This window comes from Alligator mississippiensis, chromosome 12, assembly GCF_030867095.1.
Source record: "Alligator mississippiensis isolate rAllMis1 chromosome 12, rAllMis1, whole genome shotgun sequence".
Classification (NCBI taxonomy): domain Eukaryota; kingdom Metazoa; phylum Chordata; order Crocodylia; family Alligatoridae; genus Alligator; species Alligator mississippiensis.
Genome location: NC_081835.1, coordinates 36993883 through 37021530, shown reverse-complemented (window position 1 = coordinate 37021530; position 27648 = coordinate 36993883). Strand labels below are relative to the sequence as shown.

General features: G+C 41.7%; 2 protein-coding genes across 6 annotated transcripts in view; one reads left to right on the top strand and one right to left on the bottom strand.

Moving 5' to 3' along the window:
* CENPP (centromere protein P) overlaps window positions 1–27648 on the bottom strand; it is a 296268-nt gene that overhangs the window by 50381 nt on the left and 218239 nt on the right. The window lies entirely within an intron of this gene.
* ECM2 (extracellular matrix protein 2) overlaps window positions 5602–27648 on the top strand; it is a 33947-nt gene continuing 11900 nt past the window's right edge. Inside the window, exons 1-7 of one of the 2 annotated variants that reach the window (XM_019477339.2) lie at window positions 5602–5838; window positions 9558–9876; window positions 15715–15903; window positions 19129–19710; window positions 20076–20191; window positions 24987–25122; window positions 26361–26518. In XM_019477339.2, coding sequence (XP_019332884.1) covers window positions 9582–9876; window positions 15715–15903; window positions 19129–19710; window positions 20076–20191; window positions 24987–25122; window positions 26361–26518 — 1476 coding nt within the window. In that variant the 5' untranslated portion in view covers window positions 5602–5838; window positions 9558–9581. The remainder of the gene's footprint in view (window positions 5839–9557; window positions 9877–15714; window positions 15904–19128; window positions 19711–20075; window positions 20192–24986; window positions 25123–26360; window positions 26519–27648) is intronic. The other variant, XM_006261123.4, reaches the window with a different exon arrangement.

The following is a 27648-nucleotide window of genomic DNA, read 5'->3' as shown; positions in this document are numbered from 1 at the left end:
CCACCCATGGCACTGGGCAGTTCCTACTGGCTGTGGAGTGAGGGAAATCAAAGCCCCCATTGTGTTTTCTCTGCCTCCAAACTACAGGCCACCTTTCCCCTCCTCTCCCACCCCAGAGGAAGGATAGCGTCTTGACTCCTGCCTGCACCCCTGCTCACCAGGCCCTCTACTGGCAAGTCACAGCTGTTCAGCTCTGAGATGACATTAAGCCTTAACCTGTGACGTCTCTCAAACTTTATGATAGCATAACATTCCAGATTTAAAATGCTTTAAATGTAACCTGCAACAAGGCTCTAACAATACTCTGGTATGAATTGGGTAAAACAGATCAAAGTTAATAACTCTTATCTGAGGTAGCCTAACATTTAGAAGGTACTAAGCATTGGTTAACACCCTTCAACAGTTTAAAGGTAATATGTAAGACCACCCTAAGTACACCACCTTAAGTATATCACTCTAACCCTCCTGAAAATCAGAGCTGCTTGCCTTAGCTCCTGTGAGCACGTCCACACATGCAAGCATGTGCGCTTGGAGCAGTTCAAATAAAAGCAGTGCAAATTTGAACTGGGGCTTTTTGCCTCAGCACATGTGCTCGGACATGCACCTTGGTGTGGAGCAAGTTGTGCCACCTGGGGCAAAATAACCCTGCCTGGCTCCTCCCGGATCTGCTGCCAGGGGGAGCTAGAGCCCGGGGCCAGCACCTGTCCCTAGCAGTAGAAAAAGCTACTCTGTCCTGGCCCCATCCATACAAAAAGCTGCCCTGGCAAGCAGCTTGGGGCTACTCACTCTCTGGAGCTTCTGGGGCCCAGCCAATTGATACCTGGGAACACTACCCCTTGTGTCAGCTGGACTGTTGCAGCAGCATCCCAAATCCATTTTTTAAAATACCCCAAAATCCATGTTCTTCCATATTTAAAACAAAAAACCACTTTACACACACACACACACACACACACACACACACACACACACATATATATCTAGAGAGAGAGAGAGAGAGAGAGTGATAAGTTGGGTAATGCTTTATTGGTATATTTACAATGTTAAAGCAATTTGGAAGCCTACCAGTGTCTCTATCATCATGAAAAAATAAATTCTAAATACTTATATGTATTGATCTATGCTTTTGGTTTTCTTCGCACATGATGGGTGTGTGATGGGGGGATGCAGTGTTTGTAGAAAGGGGGTCATAAGGAGTGTGGGGGAAGGCAGGTGGGTGGATGTGGAGCAATGTGGGTTGGTTTGTGGGTAGGAGTGGGGCAATTGCTGGGGGCACTGTGGCTGTGGGGGACCTTGTGTGGGGGATGCTCAGGGGGCCCCCTGGCCCCCACAGGGTGCAGCCCCCCCCCCAAGCACATGGAATGCGCCCCCCACCCAGGGTACCAACTCCCCCCTGGAGGGCCACAGCCCCTATCCCCCACAGGGTCCCAGCCCACCTGCCCAGGGTTCCAGGCACCCTGGAAGCCCCTCCACCCAGGGTCCCAGCTCCACCCTGGAGGGCCATAGCCCCTGTCGCCGCACAGGTCCCCAGCTCCCCTGCCCAAGGCCCATAACTAACCTTTAACAGCAGCAGCGGGGGGACCATGCGCTGAGCCCAGCCTGGTTCTGCCGGCCCTGGGGCTGCTCTTGCCGCCCAGCTGGGCTGGTCTTGTGGCAGCAGGACACAGTGCAGCACATGGGGACCGTGTGTGAGGCCCAGCCAGGTCCTGGGCCCCCTCTGCAGCCCAGCCAGGCTGGGCCCAGATCCCTGAGGCTTGCTAGGGTTTGCACCAGAGTGGGTTGCATGGCTCTGGGAAGCGCACACAGGAGCCACACCTCCTGGAGCCCTGTGACCCGCTCCGTGGCAAGGCTGGACTAGTGAGCCACATGGGGCTGGGCCAGGTCCTCACCCCCCTGCAGGCACAGGCGGCAGAGGCGGGAGCCGGCCCTGGGGCCCAGCCCATGCTGACAGGAGCTGACACAGCAGGCGGTTCCTGCCTGCCATGCCAGGGCCTGCCGCAGCCAGGCCCGTCCTATAGCTGCAGGACCTGGCCTGGCACACAGGGACCGCGCAGAGCTGAGCCAGGTCCTGCTGGCCTTGGGGCTGCTTGTGCCGCCCGGCTACCAGGCAGCATGAGCAGTCCCAGGGCCAGCAGGACCCGACTCGGCTCGGCTCCACACACTGGACCACATCCTGCAGCTATAGGAAGGGCCCGGCCGCAGCAGGACCAGGCGTGGCACACGGGAACCGCATGCTGCGCCGGTTCCTCTCAGCATGGGCCGGGCCCCAGGGCCGGCTCCCGCCTCTGCCCCCTGGCCTAGCCCCATGTGGCTCACTAGTCCAGCCTTGCACCAGAGCAGCCCCAGGGACATCCTCCCCCCACCACTAGCCAACCTCTCCCACATCCCCCTGCCAACCCTCATCCCCCTGACACCCATGAACCCGTCTCCCCCACAAAAAAAACTTACCTTGGACAGCGCCAGGGGCAGCAGAAACACAAATGAGACACTCTGGCCAAAACCAGAGCATCTCTTTTAGAGGAGTGGCTCCAGGCACAGTCTTGAACTGTACCTTGCTCTGCTCTATTGCAGAGCGGTTTTTTTAGACCCCTGGATACAGGGGTCTAATTTTCTCCCTGCACTGCAAACTTGCAGCGAGGGGAACGTTTTTTCATTCCCACACACGCCTGTTGCCCTGCCTCAAAGGGGTTTGAGGCGGGGCAACAGGCATGTGCGCGCTTGTCTGGACACACCCTGTGAGTCTCAGGCAGCCTCAGGGAGTGGAGGGAAATTCTCCTGCTCCTCTGCAGCTGGTTTTGCCTCAGCTGCTGTGAGTCTGAGGCAAAACTAGTTGCAGGAGAGCAAAAGAATTTCCCTCTGCTCCCTGAGGCTGCCCTGGGCTATCCTTTGAGACTGACAGCAGCTAAGGCAAGCAGCTCTGGGGATCAGGAGGGGAAGAATTCCCCTCAGCTCCCTGGGACTGCCCTGGCTGGGGAACCCAAAGCAAGGGCTCTCCAGTACCCCCATGCTGGGTTGCATGGGCAGGTAGCTGGCCGGGGAGGACTCCTTCTCTCTCTCTCGTGGCAGCTGATGGGAAGGGGGAGAGGGGGAATTCCCCTTGGCTTCCCAGAGCTGCCTGGGCTGGGGCTGGGGTAAACCCCCTGAGGGGGAGGCTCCCCCAAGGTTTGCCAGCACCTGAACAGGGGGCTCCTTAATCCCCTATGTGGGGACAGCAGGGGGTTGGGGGCATGTACTGAGGAGACAACTGGGTCACTTGGCTGGGTTGGCAATGGCCTGCAGGCTGGGAGATGTGCTCTAGTGCCCTGTGCCTACTGGCCTGGGTCAGTGCAGGCCTCCCCCTGCCTTTCCCAATTGAAAACTAAAAGTCAGTTCAGTTGGTTATTGGTTCAGCTTAGAGGAAGCTGCTTAGATTGAATACATTCTACTTTGGGCTTTTTGACTGTGTGCATTTATCCTATGTGTCCTATTTCTCTCTCTCTCCTTCCCTTTCCACATCCACATCCACACCCACACCCAATGAGCGCATCTGATCACTTCTTTCTTTATCTCATCTTTAAAATTCAATCTTTTCTTCTAATCCTAGTGCAAAAACCGTTGTCTGCTCTTTACCCATCTCTTACCTTGACAACTACAATACTTTCCCCTCTACACTTGCCACAATCTCACCTTATTTCTACCCTCAGCTTCCAATAAAAATGACTTTGACTATGCTACTTACACCTTAAGATGTCATACAGGTTTCTCTCACCAACCACAGTTTTGAGTATCCACGCTTAATACTCTATATACCATTTTGGCTACCACGGTATACAGTTTTGAGTAACTACGATTTTTCATGGCCATGCATCAGCCTGCCACCTGCCATTTTTCCCATAAGTCTTTTGTCTTGCCAACCACAGGAACTTTCAGGAATCTAATCCCAGCAGTTGGGGAGGGAAACCTGTACTTGACTTTCCTTTACCTTCTGTATCAAAGTCAAGGCTTTTGTTCCTCACATTCAAGGTTATACAAAAGCGTTCTTATTTGTATTTCTACTCGCATCTTCTTTCTGCCCCATGATATCTGCCTGCTCCTTTTATATTGTTCTTTCTGTCTCCTCTAGTATGTGGCATGACCTTGCTCTTGTGTTACATACATCTTTCCCTTTTTTATTCAGATGTCACCCAAAATATAACATGAATCTTTCTTGTTATCTTAACACTTGGGGCAGTAGTGTATTTGTGTTTGTAAAAATAAACCCTTGTTCCCCCAGAATATGTGTTTTTCTTGGTGTATTTCATTTAGTTTGTGAGTTCCTAAGGCAAGTATGATTTCTTCATGTGCATTCTAACCAACTGCAAACACTGATAACATTTAATTTCTTTCCTCTTGTGATTACAAAGTGACATACAATATAGTTAGAATAACTGCTGAAGAGACAATGTGTTTTCCTGGTATCTATTCACCACAGACATACTGGCCGCATCTACACGTTCATTAATGCACAGTACCTACTGTGCATTAAATTTAGTACTTGTATAATCAAGAACTAAATGAATGCACAGTAGGCTGCCCTACTGTGCATTAGCATGATCACACGCTTTCTGTGTGATGCTTAAAGAGCAGTAAACTAATACTACTGTGCATTATTGTATTAGCACAGTTTTTGCTATGTGCACTAATGTGCAGTAGAATTAGTCTACTGCACATTAAGCATCTTGTGTATCTGCACAGAATTAGTCTACTGCACATTAAGCATCTGCCCACTAACAATCATGGCAGACTAAAACATATATATATATATATATATATATATATATACACACCATAATTTTCTACCTAGAATTTTCTCATGTGGATTTAAAAAACCCAAAAATATTCAAAAGCTTAAACAACCATAGAGAACTCAGACTACTTCATCTACTAGGTACATATGTCATTTCTGAAACAGCAAGCTCAATGTCTCAGGAAGCTGTGGCAGTCTATAGACATTCAAGCTGAGCATGAAGAAACTGGCCTTGCTGGCATAAAAAGCTCTGTGGTAATGTAGCATGTCTCCTTCCCCTCATGCATTACTTTTCATATTTGGGTTACTAAATTCATGGTAGCTTCTGGATAACCATTTCAATGTCTTGTTTCAGGATGTAATTATCCTTACAATAATAAAGAAAGGGAAAATGCTTCAGTCATTTTATTTTCCACATGAATATTGCAGTTGTGATGAAATCAAGTTGCTTTAAGTAGATAAAAGAATAACAAATCAAATATATTCAACTCTTGAATGAAAAGGTTTGTTTCATATACATATTAGTATACAGAGGGAAACTTTAATTAAAATGTGAATTTAGGAAATATGATCTAAGGAAATATATTTTATACAAAAGTTATGTTTGGATAGGTATAATATCTTAATAGAATAGTAAATTCACAGTAAAATTAAGCCACAGGGAATCTAATTTAAAATATTTGTAGTCAAATAAGAACCAAATAAACTATAAATGTTTTCCAGGTCTCTTGAAAATAGTCCCCTCTCTTGTTTCTTATATAAGCAAAAAGAGGACTTCCAGCTGTGCCTTGTCAGCCTACGGACCAAAAGCATTGTGCTGTTTTTCATTTTCCCTAAGTGAGGTTTTCAGTTTTCCAAGGAACTTTATTAGCTGTTCTCTGCATACAGAACAGAAGGACGGTTTGTCCCCAGGGAAAGACGCTATTTCAGACTTCACTAAGGAGTTATCTAACATGTTTCAACATCCCCAACTGTTGCTCTGCTTTTTTTAAAGATATCAGTCTGAATTTGTTTCATTCGCAACTGGAGACTAATGACACCGAGCAAAATCTACTGTTAGGTTAGATTACAAGGTAAATTATGTTTTACATTTTAAATTATTCCTTAAAGCATGGTTTGGAATGGCTTAAACTACAGGTTATTATGGAATGCTTAATACTTTGCAAATATGGTTAAAAGTTAAAAGATTAACTATTTAGAGTAAAGAGTTTAAGGTTTTCTACAGAAAAAGTGTGCAGTATTAGTTGATCTGGCTTTGTTTTGTTTTGTTCAGTTTGAATGTTTGCCATACATTTCAAGCTTAAGATAATGAAAATTCATTTAGATTATTTGTATGGCCAATCAAAACTGATTTCTATATAAACTAGTTTCAACAGCAGCATGTTAAAACCTTCAGAAATTGTGTTAATCCTGCTGTATATTGAGAAAAGCAATTAACTTGAAGAAAAATTTTAACTTAGGTTAGGAAAGAAAAAGTAAATAATACATTCCGAGGAATATTTATAAAAGATCATTTGTCTAGAAATTAATTATTTCAAGTGAAATAATGACAAAACAATAGATACCGAACTCTGAAAGAAGAAAATAAGAAAGCAGCAAACAATTCATCACATATTGTAGTTGAAAAGCAGAGAAGACAAAGATCTTTACTTGTCATTATTAAACATGAACAAAATATTTCTGCAGAATATAAGTGATACATTAACATAATACAGAAAACTCACGTTCAGAGTTTCAGGCAACAATGTCAATACTATATTGAATTCAACATAAATCAACATTAGCTGCTGTAGATATAGTATTAGTGATAGGATATCATTATTTACTCTTGTTGCAAAATAATTGAGGCATAAATGGGTAGGGTGTACATGTACACCCAATTTAAAGCAACATAAAATAGGAAATGAGCTATACAAATGTTCTATAGTATATGTTCTACATTATACATAGAACATTTTTATGGCTGGTTTGTTGGCACCTTAATTTAACACATGACCAGGCCAACAATCAGCTGATTGGGTCTGGAATGACCCCAGGACCGACCAACAATCAGAGCCAAGAGGCTGGGGGGTAGGGGGTGGAGCCAAAGGGCTTCCCCTGCCAGGGACTTTAAACCTTCTAGGCATGGAGTATCAGAGGCTCCTGGCTGGGGGAGCTGAAGGGCTTTCCTTGCCTGAAACTTAAACCCCACACCCAGCAGCATAGCTATGTGATTGGGTGCCTGGGGTTTAGGTGACTTTTGGTTGCAACCATGCTGCCAGCGTAATTGTAATCATTTAACTGTTCATGGTAGCTGTTTTTCTACCCCCAGACTAGCACCCAACACAGGTGCCTGCCCAAGTTATGCCACTGCCTGTGCCCACCAACTCCGGCTGGGCTGCTGGGTGGGGTGAATCAGAGACTCCTGGTAGAAGAGTCAAAATGCTTCCCCCACTTGGAACTTTCAACTTCCACCACTGTGGAGTCTCTGATTCCCTGTGCTTGGTAATCTGGCCATAGCTGCTTGGCACAGGATTTTGAGAATCACTCAGGCTGGGATTGACAATTAACTGAATGTCATGGGTGGAGCTGAAAATCAGCTGATAGTTGGCCCCAGCCCAGGACTGCACCAAAGCTGGTTCCCCAATGTACTCCTGGGACTGGAGCTAACTATTAGCTGACTGTTAGTCCTTGGACCAAACGGGGACTGATTTAAGACCTGGGGCTGGAGCCAACAGTAAGCTGATTGTCAGCCCCAGCCCAACTTGCTTGTTCAGGGAGAGCCGAGGATCATGATCCCAGGCTCCCCCTACACTGGCAAGCAGTAATAGCACAATTGAGATTCCATGATTCCAAAACTGCACCTTCTGCTATATGTGTGGCATGACAGGAGGCATGATTATTGGAATTGGGGATCAGATACAATTGCACCATTAAATAAACATATGCCAGAGGTGGGAGTGTCCTCATCTTCAGTAGAAACCAATGATACTTATTCCTCTTAAGACAAACTTGGCATCTTCTTACAGGCAAAGCATACTATTTAAATGAAAATGGAAGCGTTAAACTTTCAGGAAGTATTGAAAATTTTAATTTTTAGTCCTAAAATCTACCACTTTTACATGTACGTGAACAAGAATTGTTTACTGAAAGCAGTTCCACTTAATCCTCCACATTGGTAATTATGGTATAGTTCTATTTTCTGATACCTGTAACTAATACTAAATGGACACAACTGAAAGAGTAATTGTACTATAAATACAATATAATCTCCATACCTGAACTTTCAAATTATATTCAGTAAATATACAAAGTGCTTCAAGTGTGTTGTTAAACCCTTTCTTATAAGAAAGATATAAAGATTTAACTATAACTAGATTCACTGACTACTTAACAGATTGAATTTGCATATTTCAAGATTCTGTTCTTCCTCTGAACACTTGAAATTTTGTCCATACAAGGACACTGTAATCTATAATGCAAACTTATGGTCAGACATGAGAAGAGAAGTCAGTTACAAACCACAGAAATAAGGCTGTTTTTCTTTGGTCATATTTGCCATGTTGGGTATCAAGAAGTAATTGAGTTTTGAACAAGATTAGGCACCAGTAGAGATAGAGCATATGTCTGACACAGAATGATAGGGATGGAAGTGACCCTAACCCTGGTCTAACCCCCTTCATGAATTTAATACTACTTGTGAATCCTTCGTGATCAATTATTATCCCAGCTTTTCTTGAAAACCTCTAATGAAGGAGATTCCACAACTGTCTTGGACACCCTAAATGTACTTTGCTGCAATTTAAAGTTATTGCGTCATGCCCTATCTTTGTAGCAAGGGAAGAACAGTTCTCCCTCTTCTTTACCACAGCCTTTCAGATATTTGAAAAATGCTATCATGGACTCCCCCTTTTTCCTTTACTTGCCTTTTATCCAGACTGAACATGCCTAGATCTCTCAATCCTTCCTTGTACAGCTTTCCTTCTAATTACTTTATAATTTTTTGCCACCCACCTCTAGATCCTCTCCAACTTTAGAATCTGTTGAGGCATAACCAGCACTAAGTAGAGTGGTAATATCACCTCTCATGTCTTGCACCTAATACTCCTTTTGATAAAAATTAAATTACGTATTCTTTTTGTGACTGCATCACTTGGCTAACTCATTTGAGCCTGCAATCCACACCTAAACCCTGTTCTCAGTGGTAGCAGATGACAGAACAAGGAGCAGCAGTCTCAAGTTGCAACAAGGGAAGTTTAGTTTAGATATTAGGAAGAATGTTTTCACTAGGAGGGTAGTAAAACACTGGAACAAGTTACCCAGAGAGGTTGTGGAATCTTCATCCTTGAAGGTTTTCAAGACCCAGCTAGACAAAGCTTTGGCTGAGAAGATCTAGTTGGGGATGGTCCTGCTTTGAGCAGGTGGTTGGACTAGATGACCTCCCTTACAACCCTAACTTTCTATGATTCTATGATTTGAGCAATATGTCTCTGGAAATACATTTTGTCATGAGGAAGAGATTTTCAGTTTCATGCTGCATGAATATATATTAAGGGTTCATCTGATAAAAAAAAATACCCTTCTATACACGGCTGTATTTGAATTAAACTATTTTGCATACCTGTAGAGAGACAATTACAAAACTACTTGAAGAACTTTCAAAATGAAAATTTTACCAAAAAGATAAAACTGACTATCCTTGCTTGCCATTTTTAGACCATATTTCTGAAAAATCTTTTAGATCTGCATTATATGACACACTGAAAAAAAACTGTACCTAATTTTTTACTTTTTCCTCTATTTTCCCTTTTAGGACACTGTATGTGAGGGAGAAAACATGAAGACTACATGTTTGCTCTATTATTTCCTGCTTGTCTGTCTTGGTGTTCATTTTGTTCAAAATGAAACCAATGGAATTCCCAGAAGGCAAAGAAGGAGAATGCGTTATAGAGAACTAAGAAAGGGTCTCTCATCACACCACAGGCTTAACAGACAACAAAGGGTTAAGCCGTTGACTGCTGACATTGTAGTACCAAGGATTCCCCTTATTAATATTGATGACAGCATTACAGAAGTATTTGATTCTCTTATAGGTTTGGGTGGAAAAGAATCCAGTTACAATGTTTTACCAGGTAAGAGCAGAACTCTGTCCTACTCATCACTTCACACAACGGAGAAAAATAGTTGTTTCAAATGAAATTCATGCAACTGTTAATTTACACTGTTCTTTACAGAGACATCATTATTAGTCAATACTAGCAGCCCTGCCTAGAATATATAAAAGCATATTTTTATAAAACTTTTTTTCTAATAGCTTATATTATTTTTAACATTTAATTATAATTTTATTGTGTTTGGTTCATGATACTTGTCAGTTACAATGGATTTTGAATGCTTATCTTTCTTTAGTCTTAGAAAGAAACTCTTTGACATGTAAGAGTAGTATTTTTTGTAATTTTCCATATACTGACTCTTTGGTACCTAAAAAAATGTCCTTAGCTTGTCCAGTAGTTTTAAAGTCATGAAATAATGTTCATAACATTGAAAAAAAACCTTTTTTCTCAGTTTCTCTCATAAGTCAATTCATTGCTGCTCACTGAAGTTCTAATAGCATTAGAAGTGGCATCTAAGAGTACTTCAGATATTTCCCCAAATTAAACCACCCCCCTCAATATTTAAAGTATTCCTTGGATGTAGTATTTTGGGAAAAATTAGATTTGTTTTAATAAAGAAAGGAATACACCTGTAATTGCAAATTTCATTTGTAAACACATAAAGATGACTCAGGAAGAAACAAAATATCTTTAATCCACTTTAATCCAAAATATCCTTAATCCAGATTTGTGCCCAGTAGCTTTTCACATCAAAAATCGTTTTGCAGTTTTGGGAGATTTGTTGTCGCAACCAATAGTGGAATCTTTCATTACTTTTCCACTAAAATCTGGCCCATACCTTTGGCAGATGACATAATAGAAGCCTGTGATCTCTGTTTAGGGCCTAGAAAACCCAACAATATCACACAAAAATCACTAACACAGTTGGCTTTGATTGTCATAGTCATTTAGCTTCTTTACAAAGGCTGAAAACTAACTGTGTGTAGGTACTGAACAATTATTCACTATCTTTTTACCATGTAAGACATGGTGTTATGTAAGACATAATAAAGGAGAAACAATCTTTACCCAAAGAAACTTGCAATTTAAGACCTCTAATCCAGTGACAGTCACATAAAACTTCAGGGGAACAACTGATAATACATGCATTGGTAGTCAAGCATATGCATACCTACATACAGAAGACTTGGGCCTTCCTGAAGCCAAATCTTGAATAAGCCAGTAATAGATTTTTAAAAAGCAGTTACAGGACGGATAGTTGAGGTTGCCAAGGTTGCTATCTATAAAAAAAACATGCTAAAAATGCCTGCCTGTGAATTCCGTAAAAAAATGAAGCCATTAATAAAAACTAAGGAACAGTGAGCTCAGTTCATTGTTGCCATCAGAATGAGGCCAAATTCAAGTATGAATGGACAAATTAAGCAGAGCAGTGCCACCTGGTATCTAAGCAGGAGAGCAGCTTGGAGCCTTCCAGGAAACTTTGACCCCCTCCCTGCTCCCACCCATGGGCTGCCACTGCATTTCCTGGCCATACCCTGCCTATTACAGCTGCTCAGCTTTCACCTCAAAGGTGCGCAGGGCCATGTGGCCCCAGGCCAGGCAGTACAGGGAGAGAGATGGTGCAGGCAGGACAGAGCTGCAGAGCTTGGAGGTTGGGGAGAAGGTAGTGTGTTGTGGTCCAGTGGGGGTCAGGTTGAGAGTTGGGCTGAAGAGGCAGCATGTGGCAGGGTGCAGTCAGGGGAATCAGGGTAGGAAACCCTTGGGTTAGGGGCTGTAAGGTATAAACTATTGCAACAGTCAACAAGTCTGACAACCCAAGAAAAAAATAATTTTTTTACAGACAATCCGAAAAATTATTACTGACAAACCTTTTTTTTTTTCTTTTTTATTATGGTTAGTGTTAAACCCCTACATTTGAACCCAGCCCTTCTAATTGCTATCTGGGGCATAGCAGAAGGGATATATTTATATAATGTAAAACATATATCAGGTTTTAAAAAGTTTCAGTAAAAGAGTTTGGTTGTCAGTAAAAAGTTTTCAGATTCTCAATTAAAAAAATTTCTTGGGGTAGCAACCCTGAGAAGAGGTGAGATATTAAATAGTTTAATTTGTTTTGGAGGTTGTTTCTACAGATGAGAGTTTAGACAAGTTAGTAGGGAACTGAAGCAGTGGTTAGATACACTCTATTACTCTATTTATCCTTTGTGGATAAATAGATGTAAATGCCTAGTGTGCTGTTATTCTAACACCACAAAGAAGCACTATAATGTAAAATGAAAAAGAATGTATCACATGTATTTATAAAAAGCTAACAAACACAGCTTTCATAAAACATGCTTGCCTACACAATACAAGGACCATTTTTATATTTCACCCATGAGGAAGCAATAGTTCATATTAGGCAGTATTTGTGTGTGCCACAGGACCATATCATAATCAGAGAATTAGTTTTACTTTATTGTGACTTAGCTAGTAAAACTAAATGTTATTCATATTTTCATAAACAATTCACCTTTGTCCTATGACCTTGTTAAAAACTGAACAAATGAAAAAAAGAAATTAAAAAATAGGGGGTATTAAAGGGAATGCTGACAAACTCCAACTATAAGAATTTAGTGCAGGGGCAGGCAATTATTTTGGGCGGAGGGCCACTTACTGAGTTTTGGCAAGCCATCGAGGGCTGCATGACATGCAGTCAGGGCAGATAAATATTAATTTTCTAAATTTTTTAGGGGCACAGCGGGCTGGATAGAATGACCTGGTAGGCTGCATCCGGCCTGTGGGCCACATTTTGCCCACCCCTGATTTAGTGGGTGCTACTATAATGTATATCTAACATACACTACTTATGTGAAACCATTTATTTAAAACATTTATATTAAGTAGAGGAAGATATCATGTACATAGAATGTATTTCATGTAAGCTATTCTAATATGTTTCAGAGACCATCACAAACATACTAAAATAATATGCGGTTTCCTTCCCCTCTTCACCTTCCACTTATCTTTATCTTGCTTTTTTATCCAAAGTTGAACTAATCATTGAACTCATTTTAACTAGCATCCAACACCAGATTTACACTATATTTCGAAAGGTTAAAAGTCCTGTGCTCATCTACCAAAGACTTCAACCACAAAGTATTTTCTAGTTTCTAAAATTCAACATTTTTGCAAGTTAAAGATCAGATCTGGAAAACAGTCTATTAAGTAACAGACCTGAAATCATTAATCATGCTTCTGAATTTAAAAAAAAAGGATTTTAATTTTGGTTGCTCTGTTCATATCTAACATATACGTAAGTACTTCCTAAGGATGTTTCAGTTCAACCCGAAGAAACCAAATAATAGTCCCTATTATATGAGAATTATTATGTTTGACAGCATATGAAAGTGAAGTTTCAAGAAAGCATACCAAGCTCCAAAACTATATTAGACAAGGTGGTGGCAAACAGACAAGATACTTTTAATGAAGACCTCTCAAAGGCCTCCGAGCACTTTTACTCAAAATAATTTACCAACAAAATCTTTGGAAGTTTTGAATGCACAGCCAATGCTAGTGGAGACAAATGACTCATTGGGATCTGAAATATTAGACAAGTTAGCACCTTTCACAGCAAATAAAGCTCTGCAGGTAAACAGCTTGTGGGAAAGGGGGATGTTTTATGGCCCTCCCAACCATTTTAGCTATGTATAGACATTCAGCATGTTAAATTGGGTTCAAAATGGCCACTTGATTTAAAATTTAGCTCATCCCAGTGTCAACCTTACATTTACAGACCGGGTCTCAGTGACCAGCAATCAGTCTAAACGTGTAACTGAACTGAAGGTCCATGCACACAAACCAGTCTAAAAATCGAAGAACCCTGTTTGATTTAGGTCAAACTGGCATGTGGAACTTCTGTCCACTTTCTCTGCGCAATCCCAGGGCTGGGAAAACCCAGTACTGGCCCCATTCTTTTCTACTCCTTAGCTATTTTTTTCATCCCTCACTTCTCCTGCACTGGTCTATTTTTTGCACCCCCAGCCCCTTGCTCCCTCACAACCAGCCCTCTCAACCCCCATTCCACAAGGTGCTCTGAGTGCAGCCACATTTATGTGTTCACTGCTGCTAGAGCCAAGCAAGTAAGTCCCAGTTGGGGGAGGAGAGGGATGTAGGTTTGCAACTGCCCCCCACCCCACCCCACCGCACCCACGGGTAATGCCTGCCCTCCCATCCCAGCTGCAGGTTGCGCCTGCTCCCCCAACCCCTCGTGGGATGCACTAGCCCTCCAACTCACACCGTCACCCACAGGTTGCACCTGCTGCCCCATCCCCAGGAGACCCCCGATACTCTCCAGCCTGCTGGACCCCCAACCCACCCAGATAGCCCACCCCATTCTGACTTACCTGATATCAGGCAGCCAGTTTGAATTGATTTAATCTCCCCCTAACTCCCCCAACCTAATGCACCCAAATGCCTGTACTTAGTCTTCATGACTGGCTTTGCCTATATGCTGTGAACTGGCATTTATTCCTTTGCCCTTCTCTGAGGTTCACAAGGCTTTGATGAAAGATTGCTATTTTGCAAGCTACTAGAAAAAGGGTCCTGTAACTCATGGAGCTGCATGTGCACTTTGCAAACTTACCCACAGACATGTAATGATAATTCTGGCCTGCTTTAAATGAAGGTCTTTTCACATGGCACACGTAACTAACTTGGCATAGGCCTAATCTACACATTTGTTGGGAGATGGATATCACTGTCTACTGTCATTCCTGAGGCTGGAGAAGAGATGTACTGTCCTCCAAACCTTCCTCAGATATTTTTAAGTGTAGCAGTTTTGAGGAGAAAAACCTCAAAGTCAGTTAAAATACAGACATTTATTTAAAATCCTCTGACAGTTCAGCTCTAAAAGGAGACCTGAAGTTTCCTGTTGGGCTCCTTGGAGACCAAGAATTTTGGAGAGTTCTTCCTGAAATACATATTAAGTCCTGGCTCAGAGCAAAGAAGTGATCTCTTTCCAGTTGCTGGGGAGATGGAGAATACCTTACTTGGAAGACTGACAAGGAGGGACTAAAGCCATGTCTACACAGTAAACTTATACCAGGCCTGACAGTGTCACTATCAAAAACATTGTATTGCAGCAAGTTACCTAAAGGTACCACTGCCTGGCATGGTAGTTTTACCATGTAATCATAACCTGAGAAGCAAAACTAATAACTAGCTTCTGTTGCAAAGTTGCACTATTGTAAACAGGTTACACAGTGCCAGGAAAATGTTACAGAAGTTTATGTAGCTGCTGCCTCCATGTTTAACCAATTCTTTAGAAAAATAGGGCATTTTATTTTACATGTGACAATTTGGCATGTTTTTAAAAGGACTATGCTCACTTGTGGCTAGCCATGACTCCAACGGTTAATAGTTTTGCTACGCACTTCAGTAGATAAAGTTTGGTCTTTGGTGCCTAGAGTACATGGTGATAAATACTTTAGAAATATAACTACAGACTAAAAAAAATGTTTAGTGTTTTCTACAAAAGCTGTTGAAGAGTCTGACACACCCAGCGCTTTCAAAAGGAAAACTGCAAGTGATATACGACAGACATATTCACAATATATTGTAATATTTATAAATATGAACAAGATAGTGCTCCCTTCATATTAAGAGCAATAAAAGCATTTAATATCAGAAAGATTAGTGAATTAAACAGAATATAGTGAAGATCCAATAAAGTACTTTTAATATTAATAATTTTTCTGCATTTCAAAACTAATTAAATCAAAGATCTAAACATACAAACTGTACTTGTGGGCTTTTTCAATTAAAGTTATTAAATAATTACATAACATTTGTTTTTAATTGTTCTCTTTTTGTCAGGAAAGAATGGTCGCTGTATAGCCAATGGAATGATTATGTATGATAAGGCCATGTGGTCCCCCACGCCCTGCATTACTTGTCTGTGTTCAAAAGGAAAAGTGATATGTGATGAAACCATATGCCACCCTCTAACATGTCAAAAACCTGTGATACTTGAAGGAGAGTGCTGCCCAGTTTGCTCTGAGATTGGTACAGTACCCCATATCGTCTTCTTATCATCATATTATTTAATACTTATTTTACTATTTTAAGATTATTACAATAATAAGTGCAAGAGACATCACCTATAAATACAAAGCTGTTAATTAATTTTTGTACATATTTGTTTTATGCAGAAAGTAGAAAAGTCCCAAATTACATAACAAGAGTAATTTTATATATGTATTTTTCTTTACTGAACAAGCAAATGTTCTACATTAATTTTGTTTTATGTAAAACCCTACATGATCTATTAGCTATATTCTAGTTTATTGTCTTTAAAGCAAATATCTGCAACAGGTGATGGATCAGGGTCCCATATTTTTACTTATTTCCCCCTCTTTTCTCCCTTACTCATATTATGTCAGCTTTATAATACATAGAAAAAAAGAATGTCTAACTATATTTTATATAAGATTCCATTTATGATGGCTATCAGAACATAAAATACACAATGTTTCTTGTACAGCTCTATATTAACAAAGTAGTTTAAAAGCAGTGCTTATAAAGCAACCTATTAATCTTCAAGACTCTCAGTCTTGAAGATTACCAACCATTTATTTAATCATGTGTGTGTGTGTGTGTGTGTGTGTACACACACACACACACACACACACACACACACACACAGAGTAACACTAAAATGGACCCACCTGAAGGAATAGGAAGGGCTGCCCTGCAGAAGGACAGAGTGCGAAGAGACAGTTTATCCCAGTAGGGATACTGTTTGCCCTGAGGGCGAGTGAAGCTTTTTTGGAGGTAGCCCTGTTGGAAGTGGGAGGGGTGATGTAATCCCAGCAAGAGTCCTGGCTTTGGACTGGCTGAGAGGCTTGGTTAAAAGAGGGGAACAGTTTTTTTGGGGGGTGGGGTAGAGAGGAGAAGAAAAGGAGAGAGAGGGAGTGAGAGACAAGCTGGAGATCAGGGAAAGGATCTCCCTACAGCTGTCCCTCAGAGAGCCCCTGTTAGACCCCTGCAGAAGTAGCAGTGAGAGGCTGCTTCAGCAAGAGTGCTACACCCTGTCCATTCTCTTTCTCAGCCCTGCCAGGGCAGGCACAAGAGAGGAGCTGCCTGTGAGGAGACTTCGAGCCTGGGAAGACCCTCCTGCAAGACCCTGTGTGGCTGGGTGAGCGCAGGAGGAGAAGGGGACGCAGGACCAGGGAGCACTGCTTGAGACTGCCTTGGTTTTTCCCTGCAAGTGAGAAGGCACTGGGTAGGGACAGGCTCAGGGTGCTGGAGGGAGCCCTGGGCTAGAGGGGCAGGGACTGCTCCAGCCACAGGGACAAGCTGCATTTGTTGGGTGCTGTGAGGCTGTGCAGGAGAACTGTTGCAACCTACAGCCCAGGCACTGCTCCCTGCTGAGCCAGGAAAGGGGTCTGGGCAGGAATCAGCTCTCTTGCAGGTACTGCAGGGGAGGAGCCACTGCCTGCTACATTGAAACCCCAGGGTCCTCAGTACACAGTGTAAATAACTTCTTGATGGTTTATTAGTTGGAGTATCAATGTATTTATGTATTGGTTCCTTATTTATTGTGAGTAATTTGTATACCTTGCCCTAGTGTAATGCGTAGCCAAGAAACATTAACCCTTAAGCCATCATCACCAGGTCATGCAGTGTTACCTTTGCTCTATTGCATTGGTTATATGTTACCTTGTAAATAATTAAATCCTGTAAATAGTTTTATAACGGTCTGCAAGGTTGTTTGATTGTAAGGGGAGGCTCTTCATTTGGGGACCCTGCAGCAGCTACCCAGGGAGCTGGGCGGGGCCATTGGCTATCGGGTATCCCAGGATCCCACTATTCAGGTGAGGGAGCAGGTAGTGTCCAGGTTTACGTACCGTTTTATTAACTATTTCTAAAATTCATCTTACAAGAAAGTGCGGGTAAAAACTCAGCATTGTCATCCCCTACTGCATAAAATGAGATTTCAGTGTAGAGAACCTTATTTATACTGAAAAGCAATCAGGGCTCGTGGACAAAGATGATAACTTTTATTAGACCAACAAGATTTTTGCAAAAGAATGTCTTTAATTGCAAGCTTTCAGGCACAAACACCCTTCATCAGGCATTAGAGAAAAGATTGTAAAAGTTCTCCTAGGTAGAAATGAAAGTTCATATTTATACTGAGAAATTGCTACTTAGTTTTCACTGAAGCCATTGGCAATTGACTATGATCACAATGACTGGACCCCAAGACTTTTTTTTTTTAAATATGATGTTTGCTAGAAGAGGGCTTAATTATGGTTACTAAGTACAGGAAACAAGCACCAAGTCCTATGATTTGGAGGCTTCCTGGGAATCTCTGGCAGCATTCAGATGTATATTGCTAGTGCTATACATACCCCTGCAGTGCTACAAAAAGAAGGTGGTCAGATGTGAATCCTGCCCATAGCACTAAAAAATGGTGCAAGCACTGCAAAATAGGGACTGGTGAAGTGATGGTGCTGTTGCTGCAGTGGTGCTAACACTGCTAGTGAGGAGAAGAGCAGGCTGTCAATGGTTGGGAAGAAAGAGGAGCAAACCCCAATCACTGCCTAGCTAGAGAGCATGCCTTTGTAGGGATCTTGTAGTGCTCTATTTGGGGAGTTCTGAATGTTTGTATACCTCTCAAAACACTGCTTTTGTTACATTTCAAGATGCTGTTGTACTTGTAGTGCTACATATGCATGTCTGAACACTGCTTCTGAAGAATAGCAAAACATGTCTTCCTGGCCAGCCTGACAACATTAATGAGGTCTAATCAGGAGGTGGACGTGTTACTCTGATAGGAGTTAGAGCTGAGTTGTAGGAACGTTATCCCACTATCACCCCTCCTCCTACTTCTTTTTGCTTGCACACAATTTCTGGGCACAGTTTTTAACAAACACAACACTGCAAAAAATATACCATCAAATCAACCCTATATTCAGTTTTTTAGATTACTTTGATTAACTTTCTTTTACCACCTTAATTACACTTTTACAACTAAATATACAAATAAATACTTAACAGTACCTTATGAGAATACTACACTTTATGTTGATTTAAAATTAATTAACCATTTCACAATATCATATTTTTATTTTTTAAATCACTTTCTCAGTGTAAATGTATTTATCATATAAATAATTTCTATGCTTGCAGAGATTTATGTATACTAAAACTAACTTCACTGTACTTTCCTCTTATAATGCCATTTTTTCTTTTCACTTCCATTACCATGTTAATCCTTATTTTCAGTGCCAAACAGTATTTCACTGGATGACACATCTGCATTTTCTGGTGATTCTCCAGAACCCAATGACCCTAGTAACCCACTCCTACTGCAAACACAACTGACCCAAGCTGAAAGTGATGAGTTACTTAGAAGAGAAGAGGATGAACTTAAGGAGAAAGAAATCCATAAAAAGGTTGAGAACAAAAAAAGTAAAGGAAAAACACCTCAGGAAGTTAAAAGAAGACAACAATATGAAGCCCATCAAAAATCAGAGGAAATAAGCAGAAGAGAAGAAGCAGCAAAAAGAATATTTGAAGACAAAGAACTACAATTTGAAAGGGAGGAAGAAAAAAAGGAAGAAAAATATGTAGAGCAAGAAGTAACACAACGTAATAGTGAAGAGGAAGAGGATGAACACGGACATATTTTAAGAGGTGATGTTTTCAGAATGCCACTTCACTTCCCAATTCCTGTTCCTTCAGCAGAAGTTCCTCCTTTGCCAAAGGGATGTTCAATCTCTGACACAACAGTAAGCTGCGTTAATGCCAAACTCACACAAATACCACCAATTACAGATCCAGAACTAACAAACTTAGAGCTTGCAGGTAAGCAATAATTTTGCTTTAATAATTTTCTTCATAAATTAAAATTAGCCCTCCCTAAAACACAAACAACTTTGTTAGCATATTGTATATAAAATATTGTACTACACTTTTCTTATCACCACAAGTTGCAAGGCATTTTATGATTAAACCTGATGATTAGACAACATATTAAAGTAGTAACTAAACTTCCTATCACATCTAATTATCTAATTTCCTTTTAAAAATGTACAAGCTACTAGCATTAAAACACAAATACATGTAGTTGACTTTATTTCCAGCAATACCTTCTTCACTTGTATAGTACAAAGCTACCTGACTTTGATCATGATAAAACGACTCAGACTTTTTTTTTTAAACTGTCTTAGGAAATGTCATCACTGCCATTCCAGATGAAGCATTCAATGGGATCACTAATTTGGAAAGGATTGACCTTAGTAAAAATAACATTACCTCTTCAGACATAGGTCCATGTGCATTCAAAGTAAGGAAACAACTGTTCTAGTTTGGTTTTTTTACTGATTTTGCTTCAAGTAGATTTACTGAATCCTGAGGGGTTGATCTTCCACTGGCGCAAATTGTCATAGCTCCCTTTTCTTCAATGACCATGAAAATTTACATTAGGTAATGATCTCCTTCTATGTGAGGAACATATGGCTAGGCAAAATTTGACATTTTCAAAAAAATCGTATGTTGCCAGCAATAAACCAGTTCTGTATCTGGTTGAATATTATTAACTGAACAAGTTATTCAGTGCATAATACTACTACTGCTCTTCAATTAATGTTTTGCTGGTATTTACCAGTTCCATTTTGAGATGTTTAAATATAATTTCCTGTGATGAAAGTTCTTTTTTCAAAATTCATGTGCTATTTAGGCTCCATTTTAAAAATCTATAGATAAATAAGTTAGTGCTTTGAAGAGCTCTGGCTTGAATATGTCAGCAGTCTTCATGCTGTCCCACCAAAGTACCTCAGCTCAGATATGGAGCAATAACTAGGGCCTGGTTTAAATCATGATTTCACATTTTTCATGAAGATTATGAAATTAAGTGACTCTTTTAACAAAGATTATTAAATTAAGTGATTTTCATGAAAAATGCAATTTTTATGTGCAACTGCCTGAGCCTTGGAGGAAACTGGGTAGGGTAGGGGCTATTTGAGGAGAAGCTCAGGGGCTCAGCCCCTGGAGGCTCAGGCAGGTGCATGCTGCTGGATGCTCAAGTGGGGGCACCCAATATGAGCAGGTCCCCCCACCTTGCAGCCTGCTCCTTGGGAGCTGTGGGGGTGCCTGTACTGTTGTGCAGTGCCCAGTCCCTATCCATTAACCACACTAATGTGCAGCTTGCCCTCCACCCACTGCATGCTGCTACAGTTCCACCCACCGCTGCCTTTTGATGAGTCCTGCTCCGCTGCCATCATTATCACTGCTGCCATTGCTAAAGGGAGGAGGTGGACAGCACTAGAGCTACCTCCAACCCCCCTCTCCAACCTCTAGGCCACTTGCTGCCTGGTGCCAGGCACGCTGCCAGGTGAGTCCCACCCCACAACCCTCACAAGCATGGTGAGTCCCCAGGTGGGTCGGAGGCTTATTCCCTACCCCTGTCCTGCTGGACACCCCGATCCCTGCCCTCAGCTTGGCACTGTGGGCTGGGCTCTGCCAGCCAGATGGCCCTAAACCTGCCTCCTTAGCCAATCAGTGGGTACAGAGGGGATGCTATGATCTGGGTGCGAAAATGGCAGCCCCTGCCACAATCGGGCCACAATGTTTGTGAGCTGGGTCTGTGATTTAAACCAGGCCCTAGCTATATTCTATAATATTTTCTCTTTCATGCTTGATCAAATATTAGCTGTAACCAAAAACATCTTAATTAGCATTAGGCTGGATGGTGGTCTTTGCTTTTTAATTCAATCCTGTAAAGCGTCAAGGACTTGTATTTAATTGGTGAAAGCTTGTATTTAATTTAATTAAAAAGCTTGTATTTAATTTAAAAAACATGAGCAGTGCCATTGCTATGAATGATACTCCTTTGTATCAGAGCCCAAATATTCAGAACCTGCCAGCATGAAGCACTATGGGTGCTTGCAGACATGCCAGGAGGATGTTCCAATGCACTGTAATTACAGCGCATTGGAGCAGACTCTTGAGTCTGCTGGAGCGTGCTAACTAGCACGTTCCAGCCAGCCTCTGCATTTAAAGCAGCGCGGTTGCTTTAACTAAAAATCATTGAATGAGCTTCAGTTATAGTGCTCCCACCACCATTTTGAAGCATGGCAATGCAGATACACAAGATGCTGCAGGCGCTTTAATTAGACCAGCTCTCAGAGCCACCCCCTCCACTGCTGGAGACAAGTAAAAATGTCCTATAAGAATATCGTACAATGAGAACCCTGACTGTGACTGCCAATGTTTAAATTTTCATAATCTATGATGTCTATGAAGATTAACTCTACAAAAAATTAATATTCACGTTTATATATTAATTAGAGAAATAGATTTATCAGAATTGATACTGATTTTTCAGTACTGATTTTTCTGCCCCCCTGCTCAAGTGGGGGGGAGGGCAGCCCCATCAAGCTCAGCAAGGGCATTTAGGAATGCCTGACAGCTGAAAGGGGGGCATACAACCAGTGGAAGGGAGGAACTATCACCAAGGAGGAGGACTCCTCCTCGGCCCAGGAGCGTAGGAGGGCTATTAGGAAGGCCAAGGCAGAGATGGAACTCAGGCTAGCGTCCAGGATTAAGGACAACAAAAAGTCCTTTTTCAAGTACATAGGGAGCAAGAAGAGGGCACCAGGCAATGTAGGGCACCTGCAAGATGCAAACGGTAATCTTGTGGCTACACCTGACAAGAAAGCTGATATTTTTAACAGTTTCTTTGCCTCTGTTTTCTTGAACAGAGACTGGGATATCCCACCTACCAGAGGTAGGGACAATCTTGGGGATAGCTCTGTCAGGCCTTCAGTCAGTGCAGATGTAGTTAGGGATCTTCTGGAAGGGCTAGACATTTTTAAATCTGCAGGTCCAGATGCCCTCCACCCAAGGGTGTTAAGGGAGCTGGCAGGGGTCATCACGGAGCCCTTGGCCTGGCGGTATGAGCATTCATGGTCATCTGGCCAGGTGCCGGGGGACTGGAAACTGGCTAATGTGGTCCCAATTTTCAAGAAAGGGAGGGAGGAGGACCCAAGTAACTATAAGCCTGTAAGCCTCACCTCAGTGCTCGGTAAGATCTTGGAGAGAATCATCAAGGAGCACATCTGTGGGGGCCAGCAGGGGAGATCATGCTCAGGGGCAACCAGCATGGGTTCATCAAAGGCAGGTCCTGCCAGACCAACCTGATTGCCTTTTATGGCCAAGTAACTAAATCCTTGGATGATGGTGTCATCATAGACATAGTCTTTCTAGACTTTAAGGCCTTTGACACTGATGATCTATTCAGGTCCCTCCTGACCCTAGCTACTACGAAACTATCAAGGTTTTGCCCACCCCACTCCCAGCTGGACCAAACAGTATTGGGCATGCCCCAATCTAGGGATGGCACCCTAAGGTGGGGGGGGCGGGGGCAGGAGAGGGGTTTAAACCGTCTCCCTAACTGCACAGGACCCCAGGTCTGCCTGGAGGAGGGGGGAGAAACCCCTGTCAGCCCACCCACCTGCTTGAGTGGAAAATGAGGGGCATGGCCACATTCTGACTAGGGACTTGCATGCCCCAGATCCCAAAAAGGGTTTGCATGGGGGTGGGAGGCAGCCCCTGCCAGGCTTTTTCAAATCCCTAGCAGAGAGCAGGGGGCATGGCATGGGGCTAGCAGGCTGAGGTGGGGGGCAGGAGGGTTTAAACCCCCTCCTTCGCCTAGGGGCTGCCTGGTGGGACTGCCATACTTCTACCCCCCCCCAGCTCCCTGCTTGAGGACAGGGGGAAGAGGGCAGCCCCTGCCAGGGTCTTCTCCCTCACTCCTCACTCAAGTGGGGAGTGTGGCCATGCCCTGGCTTGGGGCTTGCACGCCAAAGCAGGGGGAGGGGTTTTACTGTTCTATGATTAATTCATAGAATTGTTGAAAATAAGTGTTGGAAGGGACCTCAGAAGGTCACCTAATTCAAACCCCTGCTCAAAGCAGTACCAGCCCCAACTATATCATACCAGCCACGGCTTTGTCTACTCAGGTCTTAAAAAACTCCAAAGATGAAGATTCCACATGGGTAGCCTGTTCCAGTGCTTTACTGCCCTCCTACTAAGTAAGTTTTTCCTGGCATTGAACCTAAACTTCCCTTGTTGCAACTTGAGACCATTAGTCATTTTTCTGTTATCTACCACCGCTGAGAACAGTCTAGTTTCATCCTTTTTGGAACCTCCCTTCAGGTAATTGAAGGCTGCTACTGAATCCCCACTCAGCCTACTCTTCTCCAGACTAAATAAGTCCAGTTCCCTCAGCCTCTTCTCATAAGTCATGTGCCCCAGCCCTCTAACCATTTTTGCTGCCCTCTTCTGGACTCGCTTCAATTTGTCCACATCCTTTCTGTAGTGGTGGGGGGAAGAGGGGTGTGTGTGCAAAACTGGACACAATACTCCAGATAATTCTATGACAGCGTGACAATGAAAACAGTGAAATCTCTATACTGAAGCCAAAAAAGAGACCTAAAATAGACTAGTAGCCCACAGAAGCAATTTACTGAACAACAATGTTTACTGTAGATTAAAGAGAAGTAGTTAACTGTGTTAGTCTGAAGTCAGGCGGAAGGCAGGTAGATTAACTGAATCAGAGATGCGTAAGCTTTCATAAGCAACAGCTCACTTCATCAGATGCTACAAAAGGAAATGCAAAGAGTAGGCTATCATATAAAGAGAGTGATCTGAATACAAAAGAGTAAAGGGAGTGAGGTAGGGGGACATAAAAAAATATGGTAATAAAGTTTGTGTGTGTCTGAGAATTCCTAAATACTTATAAAAAACAGCAAATGAACAAATTAAAGGCTGCATGGCTCAATGCTCTTTAACAGAAATGTAGCTTTATAACAGAAATATAACAACATAGTAGGAGTGGTTGCTCACAACGAGGGTGTTGTTGCATGTTACTATTTGCATGTGCTAACTCTAAGGATTGTTAGGGAATATTAAAGTTAGTGCATGCTGTAAGCAGTCACATGTTAAGGGTTAAATTTACTTAACCCAACAAATAGCATCAGAAACAAATTAATGTTTTTGATAAAATATTATGCTTACTGGTTACCTAACTATGCGATTTGATGTATTGATAATGGAATTATTTTCCACCCCCAATTAAGATCCTGAAAAAGTTAAAACGTTTGTATTTGGATGGAAATTTACTAGTGCATATCCCCCCTGAATTACCATCAACTTTAGAAGAACTTAAAATAAATGAAAACCATCTCCACGCAATTGATGAAGACAGTCTAGAAGGTATTTAAGAAATGCATACTGAACAGATAAAATGAAAACAATGTGAAATTTAATACTGAAGATGTTGAAAAGGAAAGCATAAATATTTTGAGATTCTGGGCATTACATAAGATCCGAAGATACCAATAGTATGTAGGAGTTTGAGAACAATTTCATTTGCCTTTTAGGTTGGAAAAGATTTCCCTGTCTTTGGTCATGTCTACATGAGATGCTTTACTCAAGTTTAGAACAAATTACTGCACAGTAAGTGTCACTGCCCACATGTGCAGATGCTTACTGAGAACCAAATTTACTCAGGAGTAATTACTGCACAGTACAGCACATGTAGACAGCTGACATGGAGCAAATGTGCGCCCGGTCAGCAGGGGGTGGGAGACTGTTCCCTGCCCGCAGGAGCTGTCTGCTACTGGAGTGGGCTCCAGCGCAGGAACCCAGCAGCAGGAAGCTCCTGGCCCCCACTCCCTGATTGCAGAGCTGGGGTAGGAGATAAGAATGTCCCCAGGCCCCACTCCACAATTACGCAGCCCAGGCTGGGAGCTCCCTGCTGCCAGCGCAGGAGGCATTGTCAGTACTTGGTGCAAGGAAGTGGGACGGAACTGTTGAGTCCATTGAGAAAGCAAGCAACATGACAAATAAAAACATGAATGACTATTGATCTGTGGAAGAATTCTACAAGTTTTTTGGACATCTGTGTAGAATTTCATCACTGATATATTATTCTGTATGTACTCTACCAACAAACATGAGGTAAAATGGCCTCTTAAGGAGCTCTGCTTTTGAATCTGTCTTACTTTCCCATTCTAAGAGGTGATAGACTACAACAATAATCCCACATGGGTTCTTCCTGGAAATTTTAGCAAGAATAAAACAATTGAAAGCTATGTAAGGCATAAACAAATTGTAATCACCAATACTTAAGTTGTATTTCTTTGTAATGTAACTATATCTAGGGTATCATGACATCAGTCTTCAAACAGGATGAGATACCCAGTTGATTTCTTTTCTTACTGAATAAGAATAAAATTAATTTTTACAAATTATGAATTGGAGAATAAAATACTTTATTATACAAATATCTATTCAAGCAAATGTGGCTTTTTCGGTGCTTTGACTGCAGTCTGGTAAAGATAAAAATTATTAATAATATGTCTCATGTTTTAATAAGGTATAAGAGATATTATATTTTAATAAGGTATTAAGTTACTGAAATTTATCTCCAATTATTTTATTTCCAACAGAATTAAAAAATTTGGTGACGTTGGAATTAGAAGGCAATAAACTTAGTGAAGCAAATACCAGTCCTTTGGCATTTAATCCTTTGAAAAGCCTGTCTTACTTGCGCCTGGGAAGAAATAAGTTTCGAATTATCCCACAAGGCCTTCCACCTTCTATTGAGGTAACTTTTTAAACACATTCACTGAACTACCACTGGCTTCAAGAAAATCATTGTACCAACTGCAAGTCATTACAGACAAAAAATTACTTCTCTTTTAAGAAAACTCCAGCAAAAAGTATGACCATCAAAAACTCAACACAACTTTGAAATACCTTTATGAACACAACATAAGAGACAAAGTAAAAGTTGACTTGATTAGCATCACTTATGCCCATTCTACCACCCATCCATTTTACCGCCCATCATTGAATTTACAAAACTATTATTCTGCTTTTTAACTGCTTCTTGGCTAATAAACTTTCCAGTTTCTGCCCTCACACATTTTCTCTCTCCTCAATTTTTTCCTTTCTGCAAATTCCAGGGATTCTTCTTTCATTTCCTTTTTTTGTCCGTTCCCATTCTTCTCAGTTGTATTGGATAAAGTCTCTCAATTATACTGATTTGTCAAACCTCAACTTAATTTTCTCTTTTCTCAAACATTTCTTCTCTGCAAAAACACCTTTTATTTATCCTTCCTAGTACATCCTCTACTTACCATAGTTTTTAAAGTTGACATTATCCAAGTATAATTTTCCTCCTCATTTAATCCTGTATCAAGTTCTACTGTCTTCTCTTTCAAAGTCTCTTTTTTGTTATCTGTTATTAACTCGATAGCTTTCCACAAACCGTTTCTTCTTTCTATATTTCCTGTCATCTCCTTGCTTTTATTCCTTCTCTTTTCCTTACAGTGGAATTTCCCATAAGCTCTGGAGAAAAAAAAATCTGACATTACCTGCCTCCCCAACTATTGCATGAATTTTTGTTTTAGCTACTGTGCACTGTTGTTTTACTTTCTTCCCATTCTCCCTATGCTACCCTTTTCCCTCCTTCATTCTGTTATTTCTTCTTCTTCTTCAGTGGTTTTGACTTCATCTGTTTTTCACAAAGACAGGATTGCTTTGTCTTTGTACAGTTATAAACAGACTGTCAACATTTAACAATGAAACAGCCACCAACAATTATATCCTCCAATTTAGGCTTTGGACATGTTATATTTGTCATGCTACAGAAAAAGAATGTTCACACAGTCCGGCCATCTCTAGTGATACAAAAAATGGCAGATCCACCAGAAAAAGTCACTCTTTCAAAGT